Raw genomic sequence first — 24,557 nt, 5'->3', positions numbered from 1 at the left:
CCAGGTTTTCCATGGTGGTCTAGCTTCAATTGGCTCATGATTTCAACTATGAGAATAAAATTAGTCATTCTTTTGAAGTATATGTGGATGCTGAGTGAAATACCTCAATATTAGTATTCATTCAGTATGGACAATAATTCTGAATTCAGGTCCATCTAACTGACAAGTCTGAAATATAACGAAACGCACTTTATGAACTCCACTCCATGCCACAGTTCAATTTAACTAACGAAAATTTAACTGTATATATATCCACTGAATATTAACATATTAGTTTGGTTATAAGTTGAGACATAACACAATATCTTCAATAACTCTACTCTCATAGATAAGTAGAAAGTAGACAGTTTCTCGCTTAGTATAAAAAGCTTTTTGTAAGGTTGCCATATCTGAATATTATCAAAATAAACGACTGGCTCTGTCAATCTACAAATATTTTCAAGCATTTCTTGTTTACAAGGTATTAGTGGTTTTAGAACAAACATGACTTATTATGAATCAGTACTTCGACTTTGAGAATACCTGTTCACACAGAATAATTGACTTTAGCATATGAATCTAATTTTTAAAAGAATCAACTTGGATAATATTTGAAGGCACTAGGTATTCAAAATAAATAAATAAATATATATATACACCTTGACGTGGTGGTCGGGCTTGCCTATCGTAACGAATCAATCGAGCTATACTGGCTGGAACAATCGTTCCTCATAGTCCTACCATGCCAGACAAATCGGTTGAAGAGCGATGAGACTAAAAGTAGCAATCCCAAGGTCCGAAAGCGAAGTCGCACTGCTGACTGTACAGAGGTGTGACGGCAGTAAGATGTTTCCTTCAGACAACCAGCATAACAGAGATGCTGCCTTCCCACAAGAAGGGGTGAGGTCAGAAAAGGTCGACCCTAAAAATGCACACCTCGCCTTATCCCGCGGATATCCATCTCCGGCGGTAAGGTCCTTTTAAAAATGGAGCTAACACATCAAAAGTCCCCCCCAAAAAGGCCGTGCTTGACCGGCCTTAAGCAGTTGTCCCTTGGGCACTGCGATCACACTCCCTGGTCATTAAGACCAACACTAATCCAACTCCCTTTTCAGGTCCCTCAAGAAATACCCTTCCACGGTGTGGGCAGCCGGGAAGTAATATAAGCCCTCATACCCATAACTGCACACGAGACCAAGGTGGTCACGTTCAAATCCTTCCTACACCTCCTAATAACTCTCTTATCTCCATGACTGATATATATATAAGAAAATAACTAATGTTTCATTACTTCGATTGCAAAACAGAAACTTTAAACATCGTTCATTTTAGGAATGTTGATATCTGAGAGTTGTATATGGTTTGGCCAACACAAATAAGCTACTAACAACATAACTAATAAACAGTTCTTCGAGGCAATTCATAGATATCGGATAAATGAAATTGATTCCCAAAATATTTTATATTGATTGAAGGCAAACCACAACATAAAAGATGGTATTGCTTGAACAGTCATGGAAATTAAGGAACACTGAAAGACTATGTTGTCTCACCCCATGGAAACGTGATTAAATTTGTTTTTGAATAAATCAAATCCAACTATCATAAAATTGGTGACCATTTTGCTAGTGTTAGTACAAAAATTCTTTAATCTAAACATTCGTTATCTCCGGTAACCATGAAAATTTTAGATTGTAAGGAAATACTTGAATACATATAATACCCTTGTAGAAAAGATGGTTTACTTGTTCAGTATCTTTGTATTATTTTTAAAATTTGGTTTTATATGATTAACCTTTATATGATACATGAAATTTTCCACTGTCAGACAGAAAAATTGCTTCTTCACTAAGCTAATAACGCTGTCTGTAATCGGAACATAAAACATTGATCGGGAAAATCTAGGAACAAATTTTAATAACATTATCTGAATTGTCAGAAAGGAGTTTAGTAAAACGTGTTAATTAACGAAAATCACATGTTGAATACACTCAAAAAAGATGATAAAAAACAAGCATAATAGTAATTAATCAAGAAATTCACATCCAGACTAATCATTTTTATGAAACTGAAATTCATTTACTTTTTCCTCCTGATAAGATCGTTTCCATCTTGAAGCTTCACTTTGAATAGCAAGTAAACGACGTTTGAGTTTTGTCACAGTTATATCATTCACTTTCGCTTGTTCTTCAGCACGAACTTTAATAGTGGTCAATTCTTTTTCCAATTGTGTATTACGTGTACATAGATTATCAGCTCGGTGATGTGCAGCAACTAATGCGTTTTCGGCCGATGAACGTCTTTCAGACGCAGTTCGTACAGCTTTTTCATTTTGAGTTAAATTAGCATTTGCTAACCATAAAAACATGTTAGAATGGTTATGAAATTTTTGGAGTACAGTGAACAAATGCAAAAATCCTAAGAATGTTAATATATTGACTTTCAAATGGTAAACAATGACTCATCAAAACCTTAAACAGTAATCGTAATCTTTCAGTTATACTGGTAACTGAGTTCTTGCATGGGTCAGACATGGCCTGAATAGCTTAGTAATAATATTTACCGAATAGTATTGCTTTGATAACCGAACAGAACACCAGTTTTCTGGATAGTGTAGATCTACCTAATAAACAAGTATCAGAAATTTTATAAGTCTAAGTTCAGATCTATCTGTTAATTGACTTCAAAAACTAAAAACGAATTAAACGTCTAATATATGTTGTTAGAGTGTTAATGGGTAATACTTGTATCGAAGATATACTTTTGATTCCAATAAAAAAAATCGTCCACCTAATATGTCTATAAATTATAAAGAATAACGACTCCATCACGATTTTGTAATCACTGCATTGACTCTGTGCCATAATCCAACAACACAACAATTAAAAAATGGTGGGGATTAGTTTTTCGTTGTAAAATCACAGTTGTTATTAAAAATTGAAGTGATTATAACACAGTTTGCTTCTGAGAACACACAAATAGAAGTTATTTAATTTGTAAACGTTTCACGCAAGATAAAAAAGAAATTAAATTCACATTCGAGTGCAGCGTAAAGAAATACTCTGGGTCAACCAAAGCAGTATTCTTCACAAAATAATCTCAGTTGGTGCCAATGAGAACTAGAAAACACTAGAAAGCTGTTTTATCCTAGTATGGGGCATCATAAATAGTGTTCGCCAACGACCCTACTATGGATTAAGCTCAGGACCTCAGGATCTCGTAGGAAACACTTCACCATTACAATGATGCCGTACGGAATAATTTCAACTCCAACTAATTGGAGATATAGCATGAAAATCATTCAGTGTCGTTGATGGCAATTGTTTTCCTTCCAACATAAGTAAACTCCGATAAAGACTTCGTGCTATAACCTCAGGAACGCCTTAAAGTATTTTGTCAGTAATCCAACCGTTATAATATAGTTGAATGGGTTTTGTGGCTATAGAATTAATGTTTAGGTAGTATATGTTATACTATTTACTTCGCATATAAATGGTAACTGCATATTGTAAGAAGTAGGTAGTTGATGTCATCCTCTCGAATAAAAACTAAAAAATCAAGTTTCCTTCAAAAACGTTCACAATATTTAAATACACTATACACGAATGCATGATACTGTTCTGTAACTTATTTCTTATTTTTAAAATATTTAAATACAATTTTAGGCAAATGAAGCTTCTATAATAGTCAAAACTTTTGGAATAGTTGTTTTTTCAGTGCACTCTGTAGTATACGTTTCTTTTTTAAGAAAACAGAATTTTGGGAACCAATGGTGTAAGTTGTTACGTATCTTCCCTTTCTACCAAGATATAATAAAAAATACGTAATATTCACAGACTAACATTCATTTAAAATATTCCACAGTGATCTATAAAAGAACCCACATGTTTGTCATCTTAATACTTAGCAACCGATTAGCTAATTTATCTACTATCTTATCCCAGAAACTGGCACTTATTGATAGTTCTACAAGATTCAACAACTTCATACGTTGTGGTTTTTTTATCACTAAATCCCTACTATGCTGTTATAAAATTGTCCGATAGTTTCAAATGAGTTGTCGTTATAGAGCAAGGTGGTATAAGAACAACATTATGAAATATTTAACAGTTTTATGACGGCTATAATAACTTTTTAATATACGGAAACTGTCAATGATTTTAAAAGAAATCGTACTATAACGGTAAAGAAGACAAATTATGTACATCAACGTAAATTATTGGTGTTATTTTTTCTTAGATAAATAGTTTAATAGTGGTGCTTTCATCATCGCTCTAGGAAAAATCATCAGAGCCTACTACATCCAAAACTGATAGTCTGTAAAATTAGTAATGATCTGTAGCTGCTAAGGCACAATAAAATTAAGAAAGGTACCAGTCGTAAAGTTAACCAGTTGGATTTCACTTAAATATAGGGATTACTGTTGTAGAACATTGAACTTAATAATAGGGACTACATTTTTAATTATCACATTCAGTCGTACTAAACGTTATCAATAAAATTAGTTACACCAATTAGGCTACCGCTTAAAGTAGTAGTTAGTAGATCATTATCGTTAGAATAGATATTATCAATTCCATTGATGTAACTCAGTAACCAAATACGGAGTTCGTAGACAAGATTTTGCGACTCCATGATTACATCAAAATACTAAAATAGACTACTTAAAGTGGTAGTAGTGATATCTGAGAGTAAAGTATAATAACTAAAAAATGGATTCGCAAATTAGCCATAATAAAATACAGTATTAAACACCTTGTTCAGTTTTGCATCTTAACTCATTGTATTGTTTTGCCAAGTTCTCCGCACGAGCTGAAGATTTCTGGACAGTTAACTTGGACTTGGCCAACTCGTTGGATAGGTCACAATTAATCTGTTGAAGATGAGCAATGCGACGCATTGAGTCATTTAATTCGCTCTTACCATTTGCAATTTCTTTATTTAACTTCTGAAGAATCAAACGATAATGTTAATGAACAATAAGATGCTCAAAAGCCAAAAAAAATAAAATACGCTTCAAATTGATTGAGTTTAACATGAACTGATAGATAATAAAATAAATTCAGGCATGAATTACTATCAGTTGCTAAATAAAATCACAATAAACTAATCAGTATGGCTTAACTGTTTCATCTCTCAATTCCTTCTACTTCTCAACAATAAGTATGCAACACCTTGAGCAACCATAAAAAGAAATACTTAATTTAACTGTCATTAGTAGATAGATGTCTTAGACAAATTTATTTACAGTTAAAAAGTAATTAGGGAGTTAATTTTATGCATTATGATTAAAAAATGTGCTGGATCGGTGGATAATTTACAGCTCACTTCTGAGTTTTTACTGTCTGACTTGACTTTTGTGTATCAAATGTTTAAACGATACGTAGGAATGATGACATAAGTCTTCAATTATCAAGAAGCCATTGTTAAGTATAGTTTGTTTTTAGACAGTTTTTTTGTATCCTATCCCTGTCTTGTTGTGCTTGCACACAGATTAAGAGTCCTGATCTAGGACCAAAACAGGTGTCCAGTAATCCATGGTTCGTACGTAATGAAAACATACGTTGAACTGACCTCCGTAGTAAAATAAGTTATGTTAGTTTTATTAAGAAAACATTTTTACTTTGATATATACATTTTGGAAAGTGAATACACTTACAAACATAGTTCGTATATAACAGACGAGCATTACAGTTGTATGATGAACTAGTAGAATTTTAACTTAGGGATAAATGACTTTTTCAGATAGTAAGAGCCTTGAAACAAATGCTTTGAGTATGCAACTTACGTCATCTTCCTGGATAACATAATCTGTAAAAATTTTTTAAAAAGTTGTGAAATCTCGACAGTAAAATTTGCGCTGATGTCCTGATAAGTTATCAGATGTTATTGAAAGTTCCATTCTATTGCAGAAGTATCTATGAGGGTAATCACACTGCAAATATGGACAGTAATAAACTTTACAGACTTATCCTATTATTTTCTAACCATACTATTTATGAGTATTCTATATTTCAGTGCAAGTTTTCCGTCCTTATTTTTTTTAATTTATTAGTCTAGTTTGTTTTCTTGGTTAATAATAAGTCATTTGGAAGGAAAATGAAAACTTCAAAATCGAAGAATATAGTTCAGAGAGTGAAACATTAACAAAGTCACTCTCCTGATCTAATAATCTTGTCTAACATCTCAAAGCAAATTATATTTGTTCCATCGTATAGAACTGATCATTTTTTCTTATGTGCTTAATGCTGACTAATTGTTGATTTTAATACCTTGGATATCGGTTTTTAACTTGACTTCAAGAGTATCTTCATACCATAATTAACCAAGGATGTGTTTTCACAAGTACACCTAACAATAATATAGTTCAAAAAACTAGGGAGTTTATACACGGATGAATTTTAAACGATAATATATCGAGATCTAAACCCACTTGAATTGTGAATTCCGATGTTTTACATTTTGCTAACAAATTTTCACGATTTTTCTCTGATTGTCTTAATATATTATTCAGTTCTGTGATCCGGCCCTCGTACGTGTCTTGAATGGAGCATATCTTTAAATAAAATATAAAAGATTAGAAATGAAGTATGGGTGATGTTCGACTGAAGAAAATCCTACATGATACTAACCATTGTTGACACAATGAAGGTACTGTCATTTTTATATCTACGAAAATAATAAATCCAAGTAAGGAGGAACCTATACTCAAGTAGGATGTGAACTAGCAATCACAGGTTTATTGAGTCAGTATTTTGTATTCTTAAACATAATATAAACACCGAATTATTTAACACGAGACAACAATGGAGAGTTCTTTAGACTGTACAAATGAGTTTTGTGTTACAAAAATAAACGCACGTTCTCGTCTCTTTACTCTAGTACACACCTAGAAGAATTCATCATAATTTAAAGATTAGTAGGCAAATAACAAATATATTACAAACTGTATTTTTTTACATCTTCAAGATACAATTAAAGATACATAGAAGACATCCATGTAAGCATTTAGTTCACTGATAGACGTAGAAACATTAGGGGTAATTAATAGTAGGACGCTAATAATAACTAGAGATTTTTGAAAATCAAGTTTTTTAACAGTTTAAAATCTACTTTTCAAAATGTGTACGTTTCGTTACAAAAATCATATTGGAAATATCCACTCGATGACTTTTAAATCAAGCAGGACTGATCGTATTTTAAAACGTTATTAATGAAGCTAGTTCGCTAAAACATTTGGATTAGATTAACCAACAACGTTTATTTAACTTAAGTCTTCACACTATCGTTTCCTTTATGCTATGTTATGTCAGACAAGTAATGAACTGAACATTGACTTTATTCAGATTTTCCCTTTGTATGTTTTCTAACAGAACAGACATACTAGACTATATGAACATGAACAAAATTGAAAAAGCTCTGGAATACCATACTTCGAATATGTACTATGCGAAGAGAACGTTGTACGGGACGAACAAACCTAAAACTTATAGTCTTAGGCCTATTGCTAGTCTGCTGTTGTCTAGATTCACAATGTCTTGAAAAGTTTCATTTCATTTTATTTGATTTCATGTGTTTATTTTACGCACACATAGGTAGTGAATAAAGTCAATGTTGTTATGACTACTGCTCAAAGGAACAACTACATAACATACCTTGCTTTCAAGCTCTTTTTTATCAACTATATAGCGTTCTCTTAATTTGGCTATGCTAGAACGTAATATTTCACTGGCTTTTTGAGCCTCTTCTGTTTCTTCATTTCTTAAACAAATAAGTTTGTTCATTTGATACTCTGCTACCTCCATACGTTTAAAAAGCGAATTTTTCAAATCTTGAAGATATGTTTCTCTTGACTCAAGTTCCTGTAGCAACATTTCGCAATTCAATTCAGCGCTAAGAAAAATTTATAATATATAACAGAGAAGTAAGTAGATATATTCCTCACTCGTAAAAATTGTTTGATAGAAGGATATAGTTTTAAATTTAATACTATTGTATGAATTAAAAGAAATCAATGATTTGCTTATGTTTAAATAAGACTAGTGTATTTCAATGAAAAACATGACAAAAAGATTCAAATGATCAAATTTCAGTTACATAATTGTATCTTGCTATCTGTCAGGCAACATTTGATTCAGTTTAAGTCTACATTTCACACGGCTAATAAATTGAGATTGATATCTAAAATACAATCTGATACTTTTATCAATCAGTACATCGACCGACTAGTAACTACTTATTCGTATTATAATATCACCTGTTTCCGCTACATGCAAAATAATCCTACCTAGTTAATGTGTGGCTCATTAAAACTAATTTTACTATAACTTACCGATATCTAATTTTTAATCATTCTAATTACAAAATACTGAGTGACTAAACTGGAGCTTTGTGGTACAGTTTTACCTGGTAAAATGACTTTTATTAGTAATTATGGAGTCAGGTAAGCTGTTGTAAACCCTATTGTCAAGCTAGACAATTTATCAAACACTTAGTATCAACTAAATTTGTTAATTTACCACACAGACAGTGAATCGCTTTTTTTCTAACCATCGAAGCACTGTCCAAATCTAATCCACTATGAATTTAATCACTATTGTTTTAAAGCATTGAGTATAGGATTTAATTATCAACTGACTAAAATCAGAAGTACCTTCAGGTGTCACTTATGTCTACCAATACAATATGATCATTCATTGTCCTTAAATTGTCAACAAAAATTAAGAATAATTAGAAATTTTTAAATCCTTTGAATTTGTAATCAAGTTATAAACAAACATTAAACATAAAGTTCATTAAAGTGTATAGCTTTTTACGGAGGAATAAAAGACAAGTGATTATGGGTTAGAAGAGGTACCTTAAGAAAAAAATCATCTAGAGGAATTCCAAGGGGCTATGCTTAGTCCAGAATTATTTCTTAAGAACCTTTAATGTCTGAATTGAAGTGAATTTTATTTATACAACTATTTGTCAGTTAAAGTTACTGCGCTTCGTAACATTACAAATAAAAAATTTCTAAACCAAATTTGATACTGTTTTTTAATAAATACTAGACAAAAGACTATTCGGGGAATTATAAGTATGTTCGTAACAGAGCAAATTTAACAAAAGATTCGTATGTGTGTCTATTTCTTTGTGGAACAGAATCATTTCACGCACTTATCATACACTAAGATGAACACTGAAACTATTTGGTAGATACTTATATTTACTTTCAGTCTTTTCAGCCAAGGCTAATCAATCTCGACTACTGCTAAGCCTTATAAACCTGCTATACACTTTAAAATTACTTATACCGAATTTCGGTCGGTAAACAATTACCAGACGCTGTATTAGTATACTCATTTATTGTACTTACATACCATAACAAGTAAAAGATTTGAAAATAGACCACATGATAACAGAAACTCTTTGAGTTTAATAAATGAGAGAAACTAAAGTTTTGGAGTGACTATTTATTTTGTAACCAAAACTAGCTACAATTAGGCATTTATTATTGGCAGCAGAATTGCACTTAATTAAATAAAAATGTAAACTTACCGTTTGATCTGTAGACAGAAAACCAGTATAATAAATAAAACTCAAAGATATAAGTACTAAACATGAATAGTCCATATCTACGAAACCAAGAAAGTACATAGTAGTAAATACTACAGTTTCTGACCATGTTAATATATATTTGAACGTCTCGCCTCGATAGCTTATCATTCCGGAAGTTTTCCTGTTTACTGATAGTTGGACTCAATCGTCACTGATGAGTGGGTGGGAAGTACTTCACGCGACCTATAAAGATGCTCGGACAGCACATACCGATACTTTTACTCTTAGCTAAACAATGTCGAACATTGAATTGAAAAGCAAATGTTTTAGTATTATCGTATACATTGTCATAAAAACGTTCTCACTACTAAGACTTTCAAAATCTCAATGGTCTCTATCACTAGAGGGGTCACCAGCATCATGTTAAAGATATTGCTGATCTGTCAAGTTGTAACTTTATCTCAGTATGAAAAGAATTCGGGGAGACGGCATAGTAAATTATGTACAAAAAACTATCCAGAAACTAATGTTCTCGTCAAACAAATGTACAAACCTTTTCAGTGTCAAATTTTCCCTTAATCTACTGCCACTTTTTAGACCTGGCACATGGACGTGCATAAAAAATTTCCTACCATTTATATCAGCGACCTAATATGCATAGCTAAGACGCAAACGCTACTTTACTCTGAAGTCAAAACATAGCTGAAAGTAACAGATGGTGGGTGCAATCGCACCCACGAGTGACTCCGGTGTCATGATTAAATGATATCAAACGTGATAAATCCCAATCAATCAAGCCAAGTTTGTTTCTAAGGTGATCATATAGGCAAGGGGGGTAAACTGCAGAGGTGATGAAGCGTCCCTGTCATTTTGCTCATTTACAATAATGTAGAAAGCCCATTAAGTCCAGCTGTGGCTTGATTGTATTTAAAGGGCTCTTTTAAGACGAACTTTCAAATATACGGAATCGTACTCATCACGGTTTACTTAAAAATGCTCAAATCAGAAACTTATGTTTATGATGTAAGCCACAGTTTAATAGATCACTTGGATCCCTTCAAAAGTATGCAGAAGGCCACTATCCATACAATGTTGACAAAGTCTGGCTTACTATAAGATATGTGCCTTAAAAAGTAAGTTTAGAAGACTAAATTATCGTATGCTGGATACCAAGTGATTTTAAACCTGAAATATCTTTGTCTCCCTATCTTGACATGGAAAACTGACATAATGCAGAAAGCGAAAACACGATTCAAGGACGGATAGATTTATCATGATATACAAGTTTCCTCACTGTGCAATCAAGTTTGGTGTTTAACTGTCGGAAGAAATAGTGTTAAAGCCTATAATTGACTTGTCGAAGAGGACAGGGTTTAAGTGTCCAATAAAGAATAAATAACACAGGTCTTTGCAGCTCTGCAATCAAGAAGTAAATGTGAATCATAAATATTACATGACAGACATATTAAAAAGACGTATGCTTACACTTTCATCGATACATACTTGTTTTGCATTCCTATACCTACACCAAGAACAAACTTGAGGGCAGTCCCCAGTTTTGTAATGACTTCTTGCAAAAGTTTGACGTTATCTCCGATAAGGAAATAAGACACAAAATTAACTAGTGTTCTGTCTAAGCTCGTACACAATCTGTTTTGTCTCTCAAAAGAGATCTCCGACATAAACAATACACAAATACGTCAAAAATACAATAAAACTGCGAACATACGCATGTCTTCTTTCCTTTTCGATCATCATAGTGGCCAAATCACCATTTAAAATAGGACATTTAGCATCGACAGGGTGCAAGTTATTTGTCTGTTCATCTTTAGCATTTTTCGAGACCAGGCTTGGGTCATAAAAATTGAACTTCATCATATTTTATGGTTGAATTTCATATATCCGAACAACAGAATAATAACACGAACAACTTGTTTACACTTTTGAATAAGGTCATTTCTATGCACTAATTCTAACAAATAGCTCAAATGGTCAGTTTAAACGCCATATAAATTGAAGAGCAAAAATAGACAGTTAATCTTATTTCAGATTAACCCAATTGACCTTGTATTCAGAGAAAGTCGATGAAATATCTCTGAAACGTGGCCAAATTATTTATCAAGACAAAAGATGAATAACTTGAATTTTATCATTCTCAGACATCTCTGAGGAAACACTATGGCCTGCATAGTTTGCACACCTATTACCTCGAACATGCTTGCTTTCAGTAAGATTTCGTGTAGTAGGGCCAGTGAGAAGACACTAATATCCTGAAATGATTAACTAGTTTCAAGGCATGAATCTGTTCATTAGGCAATGACTGGATTTTGTATTTATCTGGTTTTACTAATGAACATATGCACCAATACGATCCTTATTCTATACATTTATCAAAGTATCCACCACGAACTAGTAGTTCATGCGGGGTATTAATCATGAGGTGCGACTTTGATATGAGCTAGAAGGCCACTTCATGGGCGGCCTGTTTAAACATCTGGGCTACCTGTTCCTGTCATCTGGATATTTCAACAATTTTTCTAATTTCGTTTGTTTTAATACATCATTATGCCTATTAATCACACAACCTATCCAGGTTCGTTTTTGAGAAGTGTAACACATTTCGCTGTAAAGGTTACAGAAGGCCTAATCAGAGATATCGTGGTTGCTGGCAATATGCAGCAAGAAGAATGTACATTATCCAGATGTCAATTGACTAGGCTGCTAACTTCTAACTGGCGATCACTCAATATTTATCGTCAGGAAGGACGAAGAAGTAAAAAACGGAAACTTGTTGAAGTACTTTGTGCTGAGAATTCTATATTGTACCAAAAATATAATATTGAATAAAGCTAATGATAATAATAATAATTCATTCTTAGACCATAATCATCTATATAAACCAAGAACATTGCTGACATCATGTGATCTTAGATAGCTAGCCGTCGTAAGAGATATGCGTCATGGTGTACCTGATTTCGACCCAGCGCGAATCATTGATTAGGCGTCTATAGCTAAGTACATGTCCGATTCTCATGCATGAACATGCCCATTATTTAGATCCTTCAACAAAATATTTAGGTGCGCAAATGGATTTTCATGTCTTTGCGGACGAGCCGATGAACTTCATGGTGGACGAATATAAAATTTCTCATTCGTCAAACATAAACTGTGTTCTAACATATTACAACTGGCTTCAAAATGGAACCCATATTTAGGCAACCAGATCTTGGTTTACGGAATGTTGATTTCAAAGAACACAAAAGTTGATTCATAACTCAATCCATGGTCGCAAAGATATTAAAGATGACGAAACTGTGACAGTAGTTTCGATAGCTTGAAATTCAGTTGTTTGATTACTTAGCTTCTACAATAATCATACCAGCTTTAAATTACAAGCTGAAGCACATGAATTCTGGATAGCACTTGTAGTGACCTACTTATACGACTAGAACGCGATTGGTGTAATGGAACCAATTATTATAACCAATTGTATCAGTGATTGTTTTCTGTACTTGTTTATTTAACTATACCAAAAGCACTTTTCGTTCCGCTGTCAAACTTTCTTGTGCGAACGCTCAACCGCTCTGCCATTTTGCCTGCAATCTTTGGCACGTCTCGGTATTCTTTCGATACCACGAGATCGCCGATAAATATATCTTATCAAATCCATTAACAGCCTTCTGGTTTTTGGCCTACCGAGAGATCCAAATCGATATCTGGCACGTAATCTTATTGTAGTGTTGATCATAGTCAATCGCGACTCGACGCCATCAACACACTAATGAAACTTTAAATACCCATCATTTCTTGCAAGCGAACTCAAAACACAATTGTTCAGTAAGGAATCCCTCTAATTATAAAAGCCATACATGACTTAACGGTACCACTTAAAAGAATAGCAGTTCTCAGTTAGATAGATGGCGTTGTTGTTCTTTGTGATTAAACAACCAGTTCTACGATATATAAGGTAACTAAAGAGGCAAAAGACATCAAATATTGGCAATCGGAGAAAAAAGTAGGAGTCTTTGTTGATCAGGTAACAGTATTCCATCATTTCCGAGGTAGGTTAGGCTGACGAGTTCAAAAGGCACAAGTCAGATAGTGAAAACTCAAGATAGCAGCCGCCTGTGTTAAAGATCGAATAAAAACAAAATTAATCTCATCTGTGAAAACTAAATGATTAATTGAAACATTAAGAAAAATCGGAGTTTTTACTAAAATAATAATAGTCATAACCTAGGACTAGAAACTCCAAAGAAAATGCGATTTGGAAATTCAAGGTCACAACAGTAGATGGTAAGACAAAAGTTGATTATCACAAAAACTGTGCGCATCGAAAGCTTTTTCAACCGGATGTGTATAAAAAAGATGAAACTATTTACAGAACAATATTAAACCTGACTTGATCCGATATCTCATGGGATAAAAAGGGCCGATTGGCTCTAGAAAAATGCTATTTCCATTTGAAGATAGACCCTATGCAACAGACAATATATTATTGCTATCAAAACTTAACCATCTTTGTATCCTGAAGACAAACAATAAAACAGACCATAAAAATATATGGAAATAATATATTTGGGTGTGACCGCAGGCAGGTGAACGTGAGTTAACAGAGCTAGTTATGAAAAAGGTCATCATTAAACGGTAACATAGTTTGGTAAGTTCTATCAACAAGAACGAAAAACGCAGCTATATACCTGTCTCTTAATTTATCAAAAACTAATAACGTTATATTCAGAGTGATAAGCAGCGTTATTATCACATTCCATTTGTACATGAAGACGAACAACAATGAAATAGATTCATAAAACAAAGCGAGACAATGAAGTAGCCTCAGAAGAAGTCTGTATGGGAGGATCTTAACAAATGCTCACACAAAGACATGCAAAAGGCATTTTATGGATATACGTTTTAAACATTCAACAGGACTAATTTATCTGTTTATACACAGATAGACAAATTTCATCACCTTAGGAAATCAAATACAATGTGTTAGTCGTAATGCCACTAAGTGAAGCACATTATTATTTCATAAGACGCTGAAAATCTTCTGCTACTATGGTTTTTCAAGTTTTAACGGTTGTCGTGCTTGTCTATATAGATCTCTTACTTCTTGAAGCACATCGACAAGTAATTTTCTAGAAATTCTGTCATGGAAATCCCTTTCTCGTTGATCTAATATACTATAGATTAGTTTACATCTGACTCAATTCCCGATGCCATATGTAGCTTGATCTGTCTCATTTCATTTGCAATGAGAATTCCAAGTTCGGATTTGCATTGTGGTATGGTTTGGTTAAGTATGTTTTATCCTTTTCGTAGTTACTGACAAATGGTTCATCCCATAGAAGAGTTATCGGTTGCTGTCAGTGTCTGGCCATTCGGTTTGCAGTACCTTGTGCAAGCACCTTTCCGTAAGTGTTTTTACTTCTTATATGATGGCTGCGGTATGTCTCAACCTTTCAGGTTCGTACCGTAGGAGTGTATAAAATTAGTGTTGAAAATTCTGACTCTCATGCTGGTTGACAATTTATTGATGTGAGTAAAAGGCTTTCTGATTGGGATCCAACAAATAATACAGGTAAACTCAAAGTTTAGCGGGGAAACTGTGCTAATTGGAGTGCCTCATTGCACAGTTTTGTTGATGGTGTTGTCACTCTAGTTTATAAATGACCTTCCCAGTCTCTTATCATCAGCGGTCCAGTTGTACACTGACAATGTCAATATACATGGAGAACAATAATAAATAAAGGTGATAATTTTGAGCTTCGAAATGGCATGGAAATATTTTCTCGGTAGTCTTGAATTTTACAGTCATCGGCAAATGGTTCCAAGGTACAGAAACATACGTAATATAGAAGATTGTGCTTCCTGATGTCCAGACACACAACGACTTGGAAGTTATCGTTAGCCAAGACATAAAAACTACTGTACACCGCCTTGCGATAGTTGCCAGAGGTTTTACAACCCAATGGTCAATACTTGAGGCCCTTAGCTATATCGACACTAAAAACATTTTAATTTGGTACACAGTATTCGTTCGTCCTAAAGTCAAGCTGATTACCGGAATAGCAAACCTGACGCATGATGCTCGACTGTCTGAAAAAAACATATTTCAATTGTGATGTAGACGAACCAGAGGTCACCTGGTCACAATTTTTAAACTACTTGGTGATAAATTTAAATCTGTTGTTTACTTGTTTTTCATGTCATCCAAAACACAGTATTTACATGGACACTAAAAAATGTTCCCAGGCCCAGGTCTAATCTATTATCAGCAGACAATCGACTTTCCCATCGAATCATCGATGGATGGAATTTTTCGTGCCTTAAGGTAACCCTCGTGCTATTGATAGAAGAAACCAGAGAAGTAGTGAATGGGTCTTTATTTCGATCTTCGCGCAGTCACAGTGGAGCGTGGGATTATCTGTTCAGACAAACAAAGGCTCTCGACATTCAATATAAGATAATAGGGAATATAACGCTTACAAAAAGTAAGGAAGTGAATGAATACTTGAACAATACTGTTTTAGCATATGCTTGGTTGTTTGGAGTCAACTCTTAACCAACCAACCTGAGCTGTTACAAATTCATCCCCTGACACACAATGGAAGCTCCATCTGTCAACGTTTTGAAAGTAAGGTTAGACCAAATAACAGACCATCATTTCCATGACTAACACAGGCTACGTAGTCTCCTGTCTTTTCCAAGCTGAACTGAAAAGGAAACGTAATCTCATTTCGGATGACATTTAGTTGTGTAGGAGTCAGTGTTTCGATAGCGGTCAAGAGTCTCTTTACTGCCTTGTCTGGTCTAACTTGAGATAGAAAAATATAGGCTATACCCAGTCATTTTTAAAATGTAGGAACATGGTAACTTCCACAAAAGGAGGAGCCGAAATTATCAGTTATACGACTTGTTCCGAAAATATCATGTAGCTGTATATAATTCCCTGAAATCATTAGCTTTTAAAGTGCTCGAAATTGGATGCTGACCACATTAGTTTAAGTGGACTTGTTTAGCTGAAGGCGTTCGGTAATACATCCGCACCAGATCACGTTACTGCACAGCGTGGGGAACATCTCCTACGATCATTGGCCAGATTAGATCAATCGCTTCTTGATATATTGATAACGAATCAAATATATCTTCCAACCTCTTCGCTTCTGACTTCTGATTTTAACTGGGTGGGTTCGATTCAATTATAGAAGGTGTTACTGGTTAATAGTTATTAAACTACAATACTAGTGATATCCTCAATCCCTTTTACGGATGATCGAACTGTTCATCTTTGGTATATAATATGAGAGACCAAAGGTCTACTGTTTACTGACCTACATAGTAGTATGCCCCACTGACAACTAATGGTGATTCCCGCCTATATACATTTATAGAAGAAAAAATCCTAAACTAAAACAACTGTTTGGCTGGCAGATATTCAGTGTCAGAGAATTTCATTTTAATGAAACATTGTACAAAAAGAATTTGTAGGAATGAAAAACACTACTGTTACCTTTCTTTATAGCCATTTTAAATTTCAATCTCAATAGCGTGCTTATAATTGCAACATTGTTTGTATACATGAATTAGAACTAAGGGACCTTCAATCCTATAAGCGCTTATGTTAAGGTCATTTTGTACACCTGTTTCTTCTTCGTAAAGGTTTGTATCAGTAAGTAGTTGTTCAAATAATAGACCATCTGTCCGAACATGTTTCTCGGTTCTGGGAATCATAGGTTATTATCTTTCAGTCATATAAAACGAAAATCGTAATCCTCACGTGTAGAGTTAGAAAATAATTGTGCGCGTTAGGTTCTCACGTCACTCATCTCTTCCCTGCTCATTTGAATTTATTGGAATGAAAACCGTTTTCTCAAAAATTAAAGTTCAATGTCAGGTGGACCCCCTGCCCACATTTCTTAAGCTGTTGAGGTGATGCAGGTCTACATCGGAAAAACAAGTGTGCTATCTGTATAATGTTATAAAAATCGAAGTATAAAAGCCTCTGTTGATTATGAACTTTAATTGTTATGTTCTCGATGAAATGCAGTAGGTTATGAGCACTGTCCAGTGGGCTACGGTAGTTCTGTATTCGTCGTTTTCGGAATATAGGCGTTACAGTAGTGCTAAGATATCCGTGGTGAGACGGCACCGATCAAATTCGATATATTAACTCGTTTTCAAATGAAGGGTGATTGAATATATAGGTCACAGACACACTCAGGTCGTTCAAAATCAGTACAAAAATTAAAAGCATATATCAACGTACAGATGTGTTTTCATATTTCAAAGGGTCTCTCTCACTGGCTGTAGTTGACTGGTAATTTGAATCTAGTCTTCTGAAAGGATTTCGCTTTTTACTTCGTCTTATTTCCGTCTCTTTTTCGAAGCGTACATACTTAAAATACGTCACTCAACTTGCACCTGTTCAAGCAAAAGATGCAAAGGTACACCTCGTTGTAGTGATCATCTTTCGTTTCAGCAGTCACTCACACGCAATGATGGTCATTAGACTTAGTACCCAGCACTCATATACGTATGTTGGATATCTTAATTGTCACCACCATTTTCGTGATTTTAATGTATTTATCAACATTACATGAGCCTGTAGACTAAAAGCTTTTTACTTCACCATCAAGTTAGATTAGTTAGTGTCACTCAACAACCATTCTGAATTTATTATTGCGTTGTTCCAAATAAGCACCAACAAACATTTGTAGCTTAGTAAAATAATGTTCCCTGGTACTTGAGGTAGTGATTTGTAGTTTTAGTCCTGAAATTCTTACTTATTCGCTTAAAAGGTTTAATAACAGGTCTGTTTTACAAACACCATAAACTGTTTTCATTTTCCTCAATAAGCTGCAATCGACCACTTTATTTCGTAACATTTTAGTATCATTGTTCTATGTCATTTCTATGTGACGCCGTGTATGGCGAAATGATACACTGGTGGTACATATTCACTAGGTATTATAAATTAAGTAAATGAGTTCTACACATCAAGCCTCCGTTTCACATAATGTAATTGTTAATGAGTCTTATGAAGATTTTAAGCAAAGCACTCAGTAAGCATTTTCTCTTGTAATATTCTTTGTAAATACATCCAAAAATTTGCCAATACCATACACTTCTCATAACAAAAGCTGACAGTAAATTCAGGATCTCTTATTGTATGGTGATAATTTATGTTAAAACCAAGTTAGTTAAAACAAATCGCTAATAGTACCCTCTTTTGCTTGGACATGGGACTAGTAGTAGTAACTCGGGAAGGGCTCCAGGCGGAGCTACTCATAAAACTGGCTATAAATTAAAAACATTTAACTATGAGTAGCTAATGGAATTCGAAAGTAGCCGTGTGTTGCATCAGCGTAAGTTTATGGGACGAATAAGTTATGTATGTAATTTTAAAGTAATGATTTACTATTGTCATGTTGCATTCAATTATAAAGTTCCGAATGTTGCGGTTCTTTTGTTTTTCCTTACTCAAGCAACCGTTGTCTATCAATGAGGTTAAATGTAATTTTGCTAAAAGTGAAACGGTGAAAATAATTTCAAAAAACCATGTCAACCGCAAGTTCACATCCTTATAGTAATCTCAGTTTAACAACCGATCCCCTTACTACATTAATGAAACCTGATATTATTTCAATGTCAAAAAATAGTCAAGTTATAAACGGTGGCGGTGGTGATTTGACATCATCATCTTCTACCACATCATTAAATCGTACAAATCCCTCCATAAATTCATTGAATGTTAGTAGTCATACATTAGATAAAGTAAAAGTTGCAAAAGTTACATTGGAATATTACTATGACAATTTAATTGTTCAATATCGAGAACGTCAAAATAGGTGAGTTCGTCTTAAAATAATATTTAAAAGTAAATTAATGCATTGTAACAATCAGTTAGATGGATTTACGACTCTGGTCCATTCTTTCATTTTTCATTCACTAGATCAACATTTCAAACTCCATTCCACCTTGCTTTGTTGCAGCGATTACGAAGAATTGCAAACCACCATAAAATAAATGTAACGTTTAGCTTAAAATATAAACTTACGTGTAATTACTAAATTATATTATGCATCTGCTATAAATTCGGATGTAATGTGTGAATAAATGAAATAACAGAAATGACTATACTATTACAGTAGTTATATGTGTACACGTAATTTTATTTCTAAGGTAATAATTTCATACCTAGGGGTGTTAATATAGTGTCTGTTCAATTTTCTAAATTATTAGATTTCGAAAAAGTATACTTAATGTTATCACTATACTGTAATAATCAAGTTGATCTATATATTATGTCAGGTGGTTGAAGGCAATCGACCAGAAGCTCTAAACCTGGATTTTGTACTATTCGGGATTCATGAACAAGGCTTATTTAGATGAAACCTATGTTTACCCTACAGTCCAAGCCTATGAACTTAAGTTAGAGTCTAAAACCCTGTAAAGTTGATATATTGACACTGGTTGGCCATGAACTATTTACTGTTTTCATGTTCAATCCATAGTTCTGACAGATTCCTAACGATCTGGCCGCAGTGCGACCACTAGTCTAGGCCACTGGTTGTCGTAGTGATATGATGGAATTACATCCTTTTATTCACTGTGATTTTTGTTCAAGATACGATATTGTTGTATTAAATTAACATGAACTATGCTCAGCATGACACTCAGCATATGAATTGTTATAGCTAAGTATTTTTTGTACACGTGACTTCATCCTAATTATTAATCGAGATGGGTGTACAATTCAATATATAAATGCGTATATTTTTGACTAGGGTCGTGATCATGTTTTGAGGTTAATTAGTTTTCACTTGTACCAGTCTTCGCGTTCTTACTTTCGCGTCGTGGGATTGCAGTGGTTCCACGTTTTACAAGTATAAATGATAAGCGATTCCGGTGTAATAATTGGCGACAACCAGATATAACACGTGGTGTACTTTGTTTGATGTTAGGTAGTTAGTCATCACTATAATGACGAACCGTTATCTTAAATATGTTCACATATAGCGTTTAAAGTCTAAAAGGATTCAAATCTTGTTTTGAGTGAGAAATCCTCTCTACTGTATCTATTAGTCACTAAGATGTAGAAACACTAATGAAGTAATTTCCTGTGGTGAAAAATAAAATGTGAATTTATCTTACGGTGCAAAATGTTTTGTCTTGTGAAAATGATCCATACATTTGCACATTTTTTTAAAAAAACGAATCCCTTTGACCCATCTCTAAAAACTCCAATCATGTACATATGAATCTTCGGACTGTTATTTAAATTTTCTCAATGTAACCAAATTACATAGGCCCATGTAATTTGCTTACATTTAGCTAACATAACACTCCCCTATGTCTCTAAAATAAGTTGGAGAAGGCTGACATTCTCAAACGTTAAATGCTATGGAATATTAAATGCTTATGTTTCATTAATTAACTAGTATGAAACAAGGAAGAACAGCTAGTCCAGAATGATTGGCTCCAGAGGTCTTTCAGGATAGTGGTCCGGTTTTAGCGATTAGGTTGACTAATATTTTGGCTAAAATCTGGGAGTTGGACGTAATCCCATCTGACTGGTCACAACCACTTATTGTCCCAATATATAAGAAGGAGTCAAAATGATCCTGTGATAACCATAGAGGGATTAGTTTGACTAACATAGCATCTAAAATACTAGCCTCAATAAGTATCGGGCGCCTGAATAAGACTCGTAAACTGCCAACACGTGAAAATCAGGCTGACTCCAGACCTTGTCGTGGCTGTATCGACTACATATTCACCATTCGTTAGGTTTTGGAACACAGGCATGCTTATTGGCGTCCCACAATGATAGTTTTCTTGAAATGAAAGCAGCATTTGACTCTGTAGACCGAGGGGCTCTGTGGCAGTTTCTGTCATTGAAAGTTGTACCTGAGAAGTACATAAACCTTGTGAACGCTCTTTACTCGAACACTACCAGTCGATTCAGAGCCTATGGCATTTCTCCCTCTTCCAAATGCGAATTGTTGCTTCAGGACTGGCCTACATCAACATCTGAACTAAGGATAGGGAGTGAAGTGGTCGAACGCGTCGACAACTTCACTATTCTTGGGAGCCTGGTCAGCCCTAATGGGTTGGTGTCTGTGCACGGATTCGAAAAGCTCATTCGGCTTTTGCCAACTTACGTGACCTACGGCGAAGGCGAGATGTCCGTCTATCAATTAATAAAGGACGAACATACTGTGCGGCAGTTCGTTCTGTTCTACTCCACGACTGCGAACCGTGGCCATTAAGATCATAGATGTCTTAGAAATATTACCAGCATCTTCTGTGATCATCGGGAAAGTAACAGTGAGGTTAGACACAGGGTATTAGTATGTGATGATAAATCAGTTGATGAGGTCGTAAATCTCCACTGACTGAGATGGTTGGGCCACATGTTACGTACGCCTGAACACCGATTAGCACGTCGCGCAATGCTGACTACTGTTAGAGACAGATGGAAGGTTAGGGGCGGCCAAACTGAAATGTGACATCAGGGTTTGAAGTCACGGACTTCTAGTCTGAGCCATGTTGCTAGATGCAGGCTACTTGGTTGGGGTCCGTGCGACTGTTGTAACCAATGGTTGGAGACTCTGTGTGACATGGTTCAGAATCGATCACAATGGCGTAGGTGTATACACTTTGTCTTCTTTTAAACAGTGAGATTAAAATTACTTTATACCTTTATTTCTACGAACTAATTCTCTCTTCCTGTATCGTATCCTTATACACAATCTTTCTTTTATATATCACTACGATTGAAGTAACTGCTTTATGAATTCGGTGTTGATCTTGTGCTAATGCGGTGTGGCAACTTGGACCGATATATATATGTGTCTGTTTGACTGACTTAATTAACCAACATGTCAGCCTATCATTCAAACGAATGATGGTCCCTAAATTTGTTTTTGCTTTCTGCGTAAAATCTGATCACTAAGTGTTTTTATAAACATATACTTTTGTGATTTTCCATCACTTTTTGATCATGACGACTACAAATTCTGTTTTTCCTTTGTTTATTTCATCCAAAACATAGTTCAGCCCCTACTCATACTGTTCGAAAAGTCCACTGTTTTAGACAGATTGATACAAATCTGGGTAATAAATGCTAATGATTGATAGGCCAATATTACCGCCTCATAAAGTAAAAATTCGGATACTTGTCAGTGAGCCATAACTTACATGTGAACACTAGGGATGCTATCTTAATCTCTATACTTTTTCACAAGTGAAATTAGATTAGAACTACCAACCTAATAGGCATTTAATACAACTGGTTTTCATATTAGTGTAGTATTTATCATGGAAAGTGCCATTTTCTGCTCTCAGTACAATACTGTTAATATTTCTCTTTTTTTTCATTATTTCTTACTGACAGGTACAAGATTTTAGAGTCAATGATGGAAAGTGAAGGCTTAACAGAAGAACAAGTAGGCATTTTTTGGTTTTATAAAAATTTTATTATATTTCAGCATTTACCGATAACAAAGCTTTATTTTTTAACCGATAAAATATGATGTTTCATCAAAGGGATAAAATATTCTACCTGCTGCGTTCTGTAAGGCATTCTATAGTTTGTTCTAAAATACGTATCAATCTGTTCTTGATTTTACCTACAATTTTGACTGAATACTTTAAATGATTATATTGGTTTCAATACATATATGTATTGATGATAGTTTGTTACGATTGTAACTTACTACGATATATAGATCTTCATTTAACAGTCTCGATCACTAGCATAACTTTCATCTAGGATATTTTAAAAAATCATATATTTGAAAGTAACACCTTGTGTGTTGTCCTTCACTTGGTTTTCCCTTTGTTTTTATTTTATCAGACTTGACCAGTTCGTTGATTTTCGATTGTATACGAAATAGCTACTGGTTTAACAGTCAAACATTTTATCTTCCCGAACAAGATTTCATTTAACTCATGTTAATAATCTTAAATTAAAAAAACAAGAGTTATCATGTTCAGTCAAACTGGGACCAATGTTACTTATTTATTAACAATGAATTTCACTTTAAAGATATTCTGTTCACACTTATAGTTTCCGTCTACGATGAACCTACACAATGCTAGCAGCATATAAACTAAATTTGTGACCTTTAATTTTGATTACTGATTGTATAAAAGCTTCAATGGAATGATAGCTTACTAATTAAATTCCTTAAATTTCGACGGCGGGGTTGTGAATTTGACTCTGGCTCCACTTACAACTTTGTTTAGGAAGCCAGATAGTATTGTTATTAGCACTAATATAAAGAGTGTAATTCAAAGATAAGCTCTCCACCATCTCATAAGCTCTAGAAGCCATGATCGGTTACTGAGTTTCATTAATTCAGTCGAATGTATTTATATTTTTCTAAAGATTTTATCGAACCACCTATAGTTTCCTGTTCTGAATAAATTTCATATTTCAACATTTGCTTTTATTATCAAATATAGTTGTTTGAAAAATTTCCTGGAACTATATATATAAACAACCCAGTATATTTTAATCTTTCATAGTTGAAATCATGAGTCAATTGAAGCTAGACCACCATGGAAAACCTAGGAGCACTGGACGGTCGTTTCGTCCTATTATGGGACTCCTCAGCAGTGCGCATCCACGATCCTGCCTCACGAGATTCGAGCCCAAGACCCCTTCTGATTATAATCATATGCTCACTAGTGACTGACTTCAAGATATATGTCCTGGAGTTCTAGTGAGAAGCAGTCACCAGTGGAGTTCAACCACGTCTGTTGTGAGATAAAAACTCATTGAAGACAATTGGTGAACGGTTGCTCAAACATCGTGGATTGGTTGAAGTTAGACAATAACACCGTTGGATGCCGGTTCAGTGGTCTATCGGTTAAGTGCTCTGGTGCGAGACTGGTAGGTCTTGGGTTCGAATTTCGTGAGGCGGGATCGTTGATGCGCACTGCTGAGGAGTTCCATAATAGGACGAAACAGCCGTCCAGTGCTTCCAGGTTTACCATGGTGGTCTAGCTTCAATTGACTCATG

The 24,557-nt window shown here is 34.4% G+C and overlaps 2 protein-coding genes across 2 annotated transcripts in view; one reads left to right on the top strand and one right to left on the bottom strand.

Annotated features, from left to right (window-relative positions):
- Positions 1-11,397, bottom strand: part of Smp_179940 (putative spindle assembly checkpoint component MAD1 (Mitotic arrest deficient protein 1)) — a gene marked incomplete at both ends in the record, with an annotated part of 12,266 nt that extends 869 nt beyond the window's left edge. Inside the window, 5 exons of the mRNA XM_018795639.1 lie at positions 2,063-2,331; positions 4,735-4,927; positions 6,413-6,535; positions 7,635-7,872; positions 11,249-11,397. Coding sequence (XP_018649932.1) covers positions 2,063-2,331; positions 4,735-4,927; positions 6,413-6,535; positions 7,635-7,872; positions 11,249-11,397 — 972 coding nt within the window. The remainder of the gene's footprint in view (positions 1-2,062; positions 2,332-4,734; positions 4,928-6,412; positions 6,536-7,634; positions 7,873-11,248) is intronic.
- Positions 11,398-19,010: 7,613 nt separating this feature from the next.
- Smp_103570 (serine/threonine kinase) overlaps positions 19,011-24,557 on the top strand; it is a 64,891-nt gene continuing 59,344 nt past the window's right edge. Inside the window, exons 1-2 of the mRNA XM_018795638.1 lie at positions 19,011-19,373; positions 22,925-22,976. Coding sequence (XP_018649931.1) covers positions 19,084-19,373; positions 22,925-22,976 — 342 coding nt within the window. The 5' untranslated portion in view covers positions 19,011-19,083. The remainder of the gene's footprint in view (positions 19,374-22,924; positions 22,977-24,557) is intronic.

The sequence above is a fragment of the Schistosoma mansoni genome, chromosome 2, assembly GCF_000237925.1.
Source record: "Schistosoma mansoni strain Puerto Rico chromosome 2, complete genome".
NCBI lineage: Eukaryota > Metazoa > Platyhelminthes > Trematoda > Strigeidida > Schistosomatidae > Schistosoma > Schistosoma mansoni.
The sequence above is the reverse complement of the archived record's forward strand: the minus strand, read 5'-3'. Positions and strand labels throughout refer to the sequence as shown.